Source organism: Tenebrio molitor, chromosome 4 (genome assembly GCF_963966145.1).
Source record: "Tenebrio molitor chromosome 4, icTenMoli1.1, whole genome shotgun sequence".
Taxonomy (NCBI): Eukaryota; Metazoa; Arthropoda; class Insecta; order Coleoptera; family Tenebrionidae; genus Tenebrio; species Tenebrio molitor.
Window position 1 is genome coordinate 1,766,798 of NC_091049.1, and position 13,638 is coordinate 1,780,435.

Consider the following 13,638-nt stretch of genomic DNA (forward strand, 5'->3'; position numbering starts at 1 on the left):
CCTCGCAACAAATGAAAAGCATCGTTTGTTACAAAAAGCGTTTATTTACAGAGATCTAAACAATAAATACATCAGGTCATGGGTTTGCACAGTACAGTGTTGCCAACCTGACCCGACTGAAACACGTGCGAGTGAATAAATATTATTCAGTAGTGATTTCGCCCAATTACGTCAAGCCATGCTCTCTACCTTCAAATCCACTTCATCTAATCCATCCCTGTCTAAACTCTTGTTCCTCTTGGCCCTGGGAGGCGGTAAGGGCGCTTGCGTCTCTCCACCCATGCTTTTGTCACCTTTCAACCAACTCTTCACCTGTCTACCAACTTGGTAGAAGTGAATATATAAAAGGGACAAAATCAAAAATACTACTAAAAAAGAAACCAGACTGAGAATGAGAGCGGTGATGGGACTGTGCGACTCTTCAGGCGTGGGCGGCGCCACGACCGTGCTGGTTTCGGGCACTTCGGGCTGCGTCGGTTCCTCTTCGGGCACCATCGTGTCGTCGGTGGCCTTACCCGAGATGGTTATATCGGCGCAGGCGCGGAACTCCTCCTGGGGCCCGCATCCCACCGCCCCCGTCCCGTTGGGACAATTCCCCCAGTTGTTCCCCGCGATGTAACGCCACTGGAGGACGCAGTGCTCGCACGCCTTCTTCGGCAGTCTGTACTTCATCTCGTAGACTTTGTTGCCTTCTTTGGGGTAGTAGCGGGCGCCGCGAGCGTGGTCGACGCCCTCTTGGGGCTTCACCAGTCGGAGGATGTGCTTGTCGAGGCACTTCTGACTGGTCGTCTTGTAATCCGGGCAGACAGCGAAGGTAAAGTAGCCGAAGTGGTTGGCGGTGAGTTCGACGCGGATGTTGACGACGCTGCCCACAGAGTATTTGCGGACGACGAGGCCCTGGCCGTAGGTGCCGCCGTACTCGTGGGCGCGAGGTACTCTGCAAACAATCAAATATGGACGTGGATTGGGTGTTGCCTGCATTCTCAAGCTTGAAAAGCTCGGTTACAGAAAGCTGACTCACTTGGTGTCCCAGGCGTCACCACATACGCCACATTTTCCTTCGTTCTTCACCCATTGTCTTGTGAAGCCTCCGCAGTAGAGCTCGTGGTCGTTGTAGTTGTGAGGGGTGTCGAAACCGTAGCGCCAGGCTGAAGCGCGACTTGGAGGGTCGATGAGGCGGCCGTGGGCGGCGATCCGAGGCAGGAAAACTGTCAGGAGGATCGCATAAAAGCCGGGGGACATCTTGCGCCTGTAAAGACATTCCCGTGAAATATTTAAAACCCTATAACAACCAAATGATTTCTTTCTTCTATTATTTGTGTAATATTTTATGATGAAGGATGCGGCGTAAATGGTGTATTTTACGCATTTTCCCATGAATAAAAGACACAGAAAAGTTTTTTAATAAGAAAATACATAGCTTTGGATATTTATTTGATGAATCAAATGGGTTCGTTACATCATTAAACCCTTTGAAGCGTTACATTTACATTTCTTTTCTACGGTGACCCGTTAAATGACATATGTCACGTGACCGGACCTGAGTTTCTAACTGAATTACTGAAAACTGAAAGTGATTTTATTTTTGTTGTGTTGAATGACTGTAAAATTCAAATTATCTTTTGTTTGTTTTATATTTTGTTTTATGTCGGTGACAAAATCAAATTTACAAAACTTTCGTCAATTCGAGGCCATTTATTTTGAAAACTGCCAGAAAAACTAAAAAACAGTGTATTTTTGATTGTTTTCATAAATTCAGTGTGAAAAATAGACCAAATCTATCAACAACTGTAGAAAAGCTCTTGCAGCGTTAACATAACCTTGCTTTGTTATAGTTGACCTAAAATCATATTGGTAAGATAATTATACTCATTTAAACTGGGGAATATGGGATGCTTGTCTAACAAAGAGAGTTCGCCAGATGTGCGACGGCTTTTTGAACAAAAAAAATCAGGGTGGTTGTCCCGACTGCGTCAATTTTTGACGAACGCTTGACATTCCGGATTCGAATCTTTTTGCCGGAGTTTTTTTATTATTGAAAGAAACAAACACATTACTGTGACCTACCTATATGTTTTTTTTACTCTCAAAAACTCCCCAAGGAACCAGGATCGAGCCTACTTTCTCTTATACAGGGTGATTCACTTAGCCCGTTCGTTAGAAACTTTCTGATTTCCCAAAATCGTGTGAATATTAAAATTGGTAGCCGACTATAATGGACTTCTCCAAGTTCAAATAAAATATTTTCCAGAAATACGTCAAATTTTGGGTTTAGAACATCCTTTTGTCAACACTTATGTATCTGTCATCGTTTTTGACCAATGTCATCTTTTTCGCAAAAAAGCGGGGTTGCAGGGCTTCATTAAAACTTCTGAACCATTGGAAATACAAAACTGATTTTTTTTATTGAATTCTTAAAGGTTTGGCCGATCTTCTACGTCACTAGTGACATTTTTTTTTTATGTTTCATATGCCTACTGCAATTTTTCAAATTTGATAATAAAAAAATGTCGAAAACTTCATTTTTCCAAATGGCAACTACCATTTCTGATACTAGATATCAATGTAAAATTTGATTTTAAGGCCAAAGATCGTGAATGCCTAATATGTAACAACAAAATAATAAAAAATAAGCAAAATAACAAAAAAATACATTGAGCATTTTCGTTAATAGTAGTTTATTTAACGAGTTTGTGTGTAAATTGGGATTTTTTTGGCATGAGTGGGTCAGTTTAAAGGCCCATGAGTGCCAAAAAAACCCAATTTACACAAGAACGAGTTGAATACAAGGTTTTTTTTGATCGAGGAACCCCTCAAAGGCCCCAAATCGCTTAAAATCTTTAAAATTAGCTTGACGTTTCGTTTTGACGAGTTGTGACATTTATCAAAATCCGTTCACACAGGAGAATATTCTCAAATTCTGACAGTGTCGGACAAAAAAATATATTTTTTTAATTTGCTTATTTTTTATTATTTTGTAGTTACATATCTACTGTTTATTGCAATGCGATTATTGAATAAAAATTCGATTGCTTGATAAAAGAAAAGAATATTTTATTCAAAAAATACAAATTACGCCAAAACGGCTAGAAATAGCCATACACAATGTTAATAAATGTGGCCTTAAAATTAAATTTTACATTTATATCTAGTGTCAGAAATGGTAGTTGCCATTTAAAAAAAATAAATTTTCGTCATTTTTTGATTATCAATTTTGAAAAATTGCAGCAGGCGTATGAAACACAAAAAAATGTCACTAGTAGCGCAAAAGATCGGCCAAACCTTTAGGAATTCAGTAAAAAAAAATCAATTATTTATTTCCAATAGTTTAGGAGTTATATTTTTTTTAATGAAGCTCGGCAACCCCGCTTTTTTGCGAAAAAAATGACATTGGTCAATAACGATGACAGATAAGTGTTGACAATAGGACATTCTAAACTTAAAATTTAACGTAGAATCGAAAAAAATAAAATAACAAATATGGAGTCGATTTCCGGTATTTCCGGAAGTGTCACCATTTTGAAAATATTTTATTTGAACTTGGAGCTGTCGATTATAGTCGGCTACCAATTTTCATATTAATAAGGTTTTTATGAAATCAGAAAGTTTCTAACGAACGGGCTACGTGAATCACCCTGTATATGTATTTAGAACCACTTTAACTGAAGTAAGTTAAACGGGTTGGCAACCCTGTGCAATTTGGTAAGCTTCGTCAACTTGTTATTATTTGGATTAGGGTTTTGGAAACTTTGTGTTACTGAGAATAATCCATATTGCAAATATGATTTTACAAAATATGAAAAACGTTAACTAACATTTCAGGTGCCACGTTTGCAACTGGGTGCTGCAGTTCTTGCAAATTGTTTATGGTATTGTCTTTTACTTTGTTTTATTTAACTTTTGGTTTGACATATTTGAATTAGAAAATCAGGTATGTCAACATAAGTAGGTATGTCACCAACCTAACAAAAAAAATATAGTATGAAAAATTAATTTGATTAACTTGAAATTAGCTACAAAGTTGCAAATCAGTATGTGAGAATTTTTAAAGGAAAGTTAAAACTAGGTAAAAGAACAATTGGATTTTTTAATCTCAAACAGAATTAATTTATTTAAAAATATCTTATATCACACAAGCTGTTGAAAAAACTCCTTCATTTGATGTGACAGGAAGTGTATATTCATGCCTATTACTGTACAGCTGTATAATCAAATGATGTAATAATAGTAAATTATGCGACTAGTTTTTTTCGGTTGAAATATTTCACAAACTAGACCACGGAAGTGTCATTGATTCTAGTTAACGAGGTTGCATATTCACTATTAAAAAAAAAAAACTCTAAAAACATGTTCTTTGAAATCAAACAGTTGTTCTTTGACACTTATGGGTTTACTATTTGGTGTGAATCTACCTACTAACACATATTTTCGGCCAATTTGTAGCGGTGTTTCTAAAAGTAATAATTTTACAGTTGAAATATAGCTGTCAGAAATGAATTATGTAGCAACTGTTCATTAATTTATTATGATTGGACCATTTGTCTAACGTATACCGCAATAATAAACGTAACGCAGCGTAGACACCGCCAATTAATTCCGCAACAGTTGAGCAAGCACACTCCAAACGGTGCGACTACCGTTTCTTACATTTTTTTCCACTTCAGGTGCATCACTGTTATGCATTTTCCGTCTGATTTAATATTTACCTTAAACAGCAAGAATTTTTCTGTGAAATAATCCGTCCAAGTACTTATTTAGCGACGGCTTTCCGGTATTTTAACACAATGACATACGGCAGTGAGTGTAGAAAATAAAGTTGTTTGTTGTTGTGAAATAAAATACGTGGGCGAAAAAAATTCTCTTGCATAAATTTAAATGTTGTGTATTATTTTGCATAAGAGAACTATTGAAGTGCAATACGGGAAAGTAAAATTTTGAAATTTTCTCATGGATAGCAACGCATTTCTTTCAAACACGGTCGATTCCCTCATTATCGAACCAGTTTAGATTTTATTCTCGTATAATTACGTAAAACATCAAGAATGGGAGACTGCCACTGCAAAGTGACAGTTGCGAACTGTCAACTGTCAAATTTACAAACGTTGACGTATACCCTAAACGACACAACTCTGCGATGCGCAAAACATGCAACTGCTAACACCACTGTAATAGTTATTTATGCAGCGAGTTTCTGTATAAATTGGGCTTTTCTAATTGCCCGAGGGACAAGATTAAAACACGAGTGAGGGTTTTAAGATCTCGAGGTCGAGGGCAAGGAGGTAGTTCAAGACCCGAGGCGGCAGCCGAGGGCCGTGAAACTTCCGAGGTTAAAGAAGAAACTTAGGCATCGTGTATTGTATAAAATATTTACATTACTGAATGCACCAAGTGCAAAATTTGCCTAATCTTGTTATCTTTCGGCCGTCACTCAAACCCCGCCTTAATCCCCATTGTTTTGCAACAGATTTAAGCCGCCTTATTTTAATCCCTCTATTTGATTTATCGGTGCGACGCAATAAAAAGCGCAATTTCTTTAACTCTTTATTAAGGGTAACCGTAAATCTCCAGAATCATTCTGGTGGCGTTGCCGTCAAGCTTCACGTACGATATCTCAGCGTCTCCACCCCTTTGTGAATTGTAAATAGCGATCGCGCTGGTGGCGGCATGGTGGCGGCCAAAATTCCACAAGTACACTCCTGTGACGTAACTGTTGGGAAAGTGGTAGTAGCTGTCACCTCTCCGGTTGCGCTTCTCGTCAGCCAACACTTTACTCAAGAGTAGTCTGGAGTTGCTGTTGTCGTCCAGTTCGCAGTAACCATCGCCGACGTCACTAACTTCGGGAAAAAAGTCGCAAACGATCGAGTCCGTCTCTGGGATCGCTGGGGTTGTTGCGAAGTCCGCTGTTGTTTCCTCGCTGGTTATCAAAGCAACACACAGACTCACCAGAAGGAACGGACGCAACATGTTGACGCTTGCACTCGTCTCAACAGCGGGACTTTATACGCAACAAGAGCAAACAGGATTAAGAGAACAAATACAAAGACGAGTTTTGTTGTTGTGACAACTACTTTATTAGTCCTAGAACCCGTAGATTTCCAGGATCATCCTGATTCCCTTTCCGGAGAAAATGTCGACGTAGAACTCGACACCTCCGGTGCCTCCTTCGTTGAGGATGTCGATGGCGTTGGTGGCTCCGTGATACCTCCCGAAGTTGAAGAGTTGGACGCGGGTCACGACGGTGTGGGGAAAACTGTAGGCGCCGCTCAAGAACGTCTGTCCCTCGTCGGTGTGAAGAATTCTTGTCAGGATGAGTGCGTCGTTGTAGGTTCCGTCGAGGGAGCACATCGCGTCGCCGTAATTCCCCTCATCGACTTCCGAAGGCTCGGGGAACATGTCGCAGTAGATGCTCGAATACTCTTGAGTGGTGGTAGTGGTGACGGTTGTCGTGTCATCACTTCTCACCAAAAGCCCCAGTGTCAAGAAAAACAAAATTCGAAGCATCGCTCTCGATTTCTATCACGTACTGACACACAAACCAAAGATTTCGCAGATAATCGGGTGATCAATCGTACATAATTTTGGTCCTTCGAGCCGGATATTTAATCCATATCACACGACAGTCGTGTAAAAAGCCTACAAGTGATTAATCGTACAGCGGGATTACGTATCGATTGTTATTTCTTTTTTGAGTTTTTATCACAAAAAATAACAACGAATACCTCATAGACGTGTTCGTATTTACAAAAGAATTAAGTAGGGGAAGGTGCGACAAGACAAGAAGATTTTCTTCGCATGTTGCCCCACCGTTATTTTATGACAATTCGTTTATTTCATTATTACATAGATTCTACAAAGTGATCAAAAAGAAAACAAATCAAAGCAGGCGTTGCAAATGATCGGTCATGTCGTAGCGGAATCCTATGCAAATAAGCGTTCAATGGGTAATTTACGAGATTTATTGGCAAACGCGCCGCCACTGGTAAGTAGATTTTTCCCGAAAATGTCAAAGAAACGTCAACGACCTGCTGTTGTTAACCTAGAAAACATGGAAAGGCCGTAGACAATTTAAATCATATCTCATGAATTTTAGACAAATTTCTTTGAAAAATCTTTGTCCAAAATCTCTTCATTACAGTCCTCAATTCTTGCTTTGCTCCCATTTTCAATTTTCTACACATTTTTTTTTTTTTTGTTAAGCAACGCGCTGGATCAGATAAAACAATTATAAATAAAAAACCTACTACGGATGACAGATATTTCCTTTGCACCGCCTTGCATGGAAACATTTTGTAATTCCTGATGCACATCTTGGTTCGAAACAAGCTTTTCCTTTTAATTTTCCCTCGCACCTTCTCACTTAGATAACAACAATATTATAATTATTTTATTATTTCTGTTGTGCATATCTTGATCTTGATTGGCCAATTTTTTACCGAAAACGGTGAACGGTACAATCTCTTAATCAAATGCCCGCCGAGTGTCCATTAAAAATTTTAATTAACGAAAGGACAAAGCGTTACGAAACTGCAACATACACATACGTTCCAGGGTTTCGAAAAGTACCCGTTACACCGGTTATACGTTTAAAAAATTAATTTGAAAGTTTAAAATGTCAATTAACAATAACGATTTGTCCTGATTGACAACCTAGATACGCTTATTACGGCACATAAGACATATAATTGAGTTATAAAAGAAAACAATTGAAAATGAAAAAAGAGGTTAGAATTATTCAAATGAAAGTCGCACTATTGATCCACTTGTGTGCGTCGCCAAGAAAACGAAAGTTATTATCACTTCCGGCGTAATCGATACCGGTCTATTTATACCACGATTTACATTTTATCTTTGTCTGCAAACATCGTTCTTGTGTGTTTATTTTAGAAACATTTCCATCTGCACTCCATTATTAAATAAAATATTTAAGTGGGACACCGGGTACATTTCTCCGCACACATGCACCTCTTTCATTTCCTCGTATTAATTGCGAAATAAATGGAACGGCAACTAATATGCATACAAGGTCAGTTCAAAAAACGCTAGAGCCAGTGCACTTTTTGTAATTTTTGTTATGAAGCGAGTTAGCAGTTCTTGAAGAAATCGAAGGTTTTCACTCGTTTCCTGTTACTTTGTCTCTGACTTCGATCAATCCTTGCGACTTTGACAATATTCTACGTTTTAATTGAATCGCGTATTTTTTGCACGTCCCACGTGCCACAACTCACGACTGACCTTGTCGCTGCCAAATCGGAAAAAACTTGACCTGAGACTATTGACCTCATCTTGACATTTAGTTTTCACGAACGAACCATAATTGTTCCTTCGTTAAAAACTCCCAGTTCACCGACTTTTCGTTTTCGATTCGATTATTTTTATACACTCTGTACATTTAATATTTAAAATCAGTTAACAGTAACTGGCTTCCATTTTGGAAATTTCAGTGTAGTGGTTTTTTCTCGTTTTTAAATGAAATATTCGTCGTACCTCGTACAGCTTACATCTCACTAACGAGTGACGTACGACGGTCCTAATATAAGCCTCCGCCCGAACCAATTCTTGCGGGTGATCCGCTACTTCTGAGGTAACGAAAACCAATTACAAACAACAACCAATACACAGCAACAACAACAACAAAAAATCAACTCTAGAAGCGATTGTGATCACCTTTTTTGTATGGGTTGTTCTATCTTTTAATGTTTCTTGGACTGGACAATAACGAAGACAGATTTCATCTTATCTTTTTTACGATAAGAACAGGACCGTAGCTGTGAAGTGTAAATTGGGCCTGATGCAGCGACATTTTGTTTCAACAGATGAAATAAATAATTTATGTTTCATAGATTTATACAGATTTGTTTTTGTTTGAATGCGTTTGGCCCAAATTGCCGAAATCCACTATATTTGTTAAAAAATTCCGCTCATTTTATTTATTCTATTGCTACGCTTATCAAACATATCAGTTTATCAAAAAATTAAAATATCTCTCTTTTTCAATGAAACACCCATTGCGAAACGTCAATGAGATAATTAGCAGTTGACACAAATTGAGTACCTAACTTCACTCACGTCAAGTAACTATTTTTTTTATTGCATTTTTGCATTATGTAAATTATCTAAATTACAAAGTACAAAAATAAAATTGTCATAAACGATACTAATAAAAACGTACATGTTTTAATCTGATATTTAAGATAATAACAACGTTGCTAATGTTGACGTAATGTTTTGCGGTGTGTTTTATATCTCACTACAGCTTGCCGACCAGCTGTAATTATATAAGGTGGATAGTGGAACGACACAATCGGTGATCCGATACTTCTGAGGCAAAAAACCCCAATGAAGAACATCGTAAGATGATAAATAATGAACGACAATTTACAGTCAATAAGAAACGATGAAGAAAAGCAAACGAGAAAAAAATATTTATAAAAACTCTAGAAGTAGCTTTGATCACCTTTTTGGTGAACTTTTAAAAGATTTTACAAACCAACAAGGATTCAATGGTTTCAATAATTTTAAACCACGAAGTAAACAATAACACTGTCAAAATGAAGACATGTAAATTCTCTCCTTTTCTTTATTGATTTTTTTTTCGATTTACACTTTTTAATGTAAATAAATGGCAAACTCTATCGCTATCTACTTTGTGCTAAGTGAAATCTACTTTTCACACGGTCCACAAGCCTGAAGTTGTCACAAATTTTCAAGGACACCGACCTTGCAGGTTACTAAATCGGGGAACTGATATATTATCTTGATTTAATTCTGCACACTTGACATTATTTTTATTCAAAACTGATAATTTAATTTTACGTAGGTTCCAAAGTTTTAGTTTCACCTTGGTCATATTTATGTTTCACCCATAGAAAAAGGTGTAAGAAACATATGGTCTTCCATTTTATTATAAACTAAAGAGGAGAGTATGTGTTTTGTACTCGTAGCGTCGTAGCCTGAAAATCAGTATTTCCCGGTTATCCTCGAAATGCAGGAAAACTTTTTCCCGCACCCCGAGAAACTAGAGCAAATTGGTTTGGAAGGTTGGTATTAAATGATGTGAGACAGGCAGAAATGTCAAATCACTTTAAACAAAATAGGAGTCAGAAAACTGATCGACCAAGAATGAACCAAGACCTAATCTAGTAAGCCGCGCGGGCAGTGCTACCAACACCAACCCAATAGTAAAAAAGTTACTAATGTTAAATGATTTACTTTTCTTGTTTTTTAAATATTTTTGAGTCATCGTTACAAAAAATATTATACTTAACTTTTACGGGAAGAAATTTCCCGCGGTCGCACCAACAACAAATTGCGAAAAATTTATCTTCCCGCAAATGTTAGATAAATAACTATTTCTATTGTTTTACTTAAGAAAGATTTCTCTTAATATGATGAGTCAGATACGACAAATAATAGGTATCTAAAGATTATACATAAAACAATACTTTTTAGAGTTTTTAAAAAGCAAAATATGTAAAATAATATGTACAGTCGCGGACAAAAAAAGTAGGACAAGTCTTATTAAGAAATTTAGCCAAAATTGAGTTGAGTAAATCGGGGTTACTATAATAAATAAATAAATATTTTCGTAGTAACCATAGAAAGGGCAAGCAAATTTACATTAGCAAAAAAACATTGTCCTATTTTTTTTTGTCCGCGACTGTATATGGAAAATTATTAAATGAAAAAGTTATGTAATTTACCTGAATACATATCTGCAGGTGTACAATTGTTGCCAAAAAAATAACTATTAAAAAATTTTCATTGCTAAAACAATGAGTATTTACTCTTCACTTTATTAATTTATTTATTAACAATTTAAAATCTATCGATGTATCTACCAGATATTCGATAAGTGGTCTCGAAAAAAGTGGCATTGGTTCCATCTTTACTTTCAATGGTGCCAAAAAATGCACCTAATAAGAAGTAAGACAATGAGTCACATTTAAAATCACTGAGCATACTTTACAGCTGAGTAATCTTACTGTGACTTATTTTTTCATTTTCATCAATTCCGGTCACAGAGTAAATGAAATTTAATCAATATTTTAAATTAATGCAACTTTAGATTAAAGATTTTTTTGTTCGACACTGTCAGAATTTAAGAATTTTCGCCTGTGTGAACGGATTTTGATAAATTTGACAACTTGTCAAAACGAAACGTCAAGCTAATTTTAAAGATTTTTAGCGATTTGGAGCCTTTAAGGGGCTCGTCGAACAAAAAAACGTTGTATTCAACTCGTTCTTGTGTAATTTGGGCTTTTTTGGCACTCGTGGACCTTTAAAACTCTCGTTTCACTCGAGTTTTAAACTGGTCCACTCATGCCAAAAAAAGCCAAAATTACACACGAACTCGTTAAATAAATAACTATTTTGCACCAGATACAAAAAACAAACGGACATCGCGAAACAATTGAATTCGCGGAAATTTCTCCACGTTCGCTGAGACAGTACATAAAAAAATCATTTGGAGGGTGCCATTGTGTCAGTCCATACTGTTTGACCTTTCTTGTAGAAAACCAATCAAAAAAACCATTCATCTTCGAGAAAAAAGGAACTGCACATCGTAAAGTCTTGATTGAATATGTCAGTTGGTCAAGAAACAATAGAACAATATTTTTCTTTCAGGCAAGAGTAATTATTTTCAGTTTGAAATAAAGGTAAAGAACTCTTCTTTTTCTAAACTATTATTGTGTTTCATACATTGTTCTTGTAAAAATCTTGACAGAAGAATTAAACAACTGTGTACCTACTTTTGATAACACATTTTTTCCTATCCAATAATGCGTTTTCCTACGTTTTATCCCGATTCATCACCCATCGAAAGAGTGTTGAAAACTCGAATAATATACCTAGTTTACATTTTAAACAGTTAATAGTTTACTACCGCGAAAGTATCGAAGCAAGCATTTTAAAAATAATTTATTCTGTGTCCTACCTCCAAGTTTTCATCGTTCATTTCTTGACAGAGAAAAAACTCACAATCTCAATTAATTGCATAATTTTCGCATATCGACCACGCACATTTTTTCTTACAAATCTGTAACTACAATCTTGACCTTGTTAATGCTAGAAAATTAATAAAAACTTGACCTGGCGTTGGACGTGACCTCATTATGGACACATTCAATTTTCATCAACTCGCGATAACACTATTCGCGAAACATTATTATTTTTAGATTTTACAGGTTTTTCAGAAACGCGGAACAGATATGAAAATATTTCTTTACCGACTACAAGAAACCGACTTCGTTTTTTGTTGGGAGAGATTAGAAACAATAAAACAGAATAGATTTTTATATTGATCAACAAGTAATATCCCGATGTCTTAAGAAACAACGTTGACACTATTTTAATCTTTTACCAAAAGTAAAGACAGCTTACGCAAATTACTATCTTCGAAAAAATTAATTGAGTGAATAATTTCTGTCACTCTGAACAAGTGGATTAAAGTCATAATTCTGAAGACTGATAATTGGTCAACTTTCTAGCTTCCAAGTAGGACGATCTTTGCGTGCTTTGCCGAGTATGAAAACAACGAAATTGTTGCAACGGCCGAGCGTTTGGCAACACTTTATCGGCATTGTTGCGCCTTTTTCGGTACCTAACTTGTCCAATTAATACTTCAAACAATAGTCGCGCACCTTCTTTAATTATTAATTAAGTTCGTTGCCCCAAACAGGTGAAATTAGATTATGAAACATGAGCCAGGCATTTTATAGATCCAAGAATGGATAAATATTTCTTGGAAGAACTGGCGCAATGATTCACCCCTATTATTCATCGGCAACTCCCCGAAATCTCTACCTTCAAAAACCAACAATTCGTTCCTCGTCGTGTTGAATTTTTTTCCAAAAATTCCGAAATCTCACCTGAGTCTATTCTCTCAAATCCATAAATTTGTGACGGCAATGACCGGCGCGTTCCAGCCGGAAATGTAATGTCTGGTTCTCTGTAATCCGGACACTATGTCACTAAACCGACACCACAACGCAAGAACCTCTCACCACAAGCGACTCCGAGACCATTGAGTCGTCGACTCGTATTTCGTATTCAAACCATTTCCAGCGTAGCCTACATTCGGGGTTTCGTGGGAAGAATGGATTTGTTATGGTAGGCTTCATGCAGGTCCGGATCTAAAACAACACCGTTATTTCAGGCTTTCCAATTTTTTCAAAATCGCTTAATCTACCGGCAACCGTGCAAGAATTATTTAAATGTTTTTTCGATTGTTTATTGTTGCAAAACGGACACACAAATGATTGACATGTAAAGAGAAAAAAAAGAAAAGAAAGGAAATGTAAAGAATGCGAAAAAAGAACAGAAAAAAGTGAGCGACAAGAAAATATGTGTATAATAGTTTTTCGATTAAAAAGAGAAGGTAAATCGAAGAAACGGTTCATCAGAAATGAGGAATACGAGGAAAATTATGCTGTGGGTTGGTTTTCGCCCAAATGATCCATCCATGGGTCAAAGTCATGAACAACCTTGAGCGGTTAAAATGGCGACCAATACAGAAAATCTAGACAAGTATAACGAGAAATCAATTGATTTTGCCACTGTTTGGGTTAAATAAAGGGATAAAACATAAAAATTCCTTTTGAAAATTTTCACACTTACCGCCATCTTTTTCAATTTTGA

General features: G+C 36.7%; 1 protein-coding gene across 1 annotated transcript; it reads right to left on the minus strand.

The window, feature by feature from the left end:
- Positions 1-24: 24 nt before the first annotated feature.
- LOC138129282 (uncharacterized) lies at positions 25-13,634 on the minus strand. Its single transcript, XM_069045586.1, has 5 exons — positions 13,618-13,634; positions 13,005-13,133; positions 12,870-12,949; positions 1,022-1,249; positions 25-937 (listed from the first exon to the last, which is right to left on the minus strand). The coding sequence occupies exons 4-5, from the start codon at positions 1,240-1,242 to the stop codon at positions 172-174; spliced, it is 987 nt and encodes a 328-aa protein (XP_068901687.1). The 5' UTR covers positions 1,243-1,249; positions 12,870-12,949; positions 13,005-13,133; positions 13,618-13,634; the 3' UTR covers positions 25-171.
- Between the last annotated feature and the right edge of the window lie 4 nt (positions 13,635-13,638).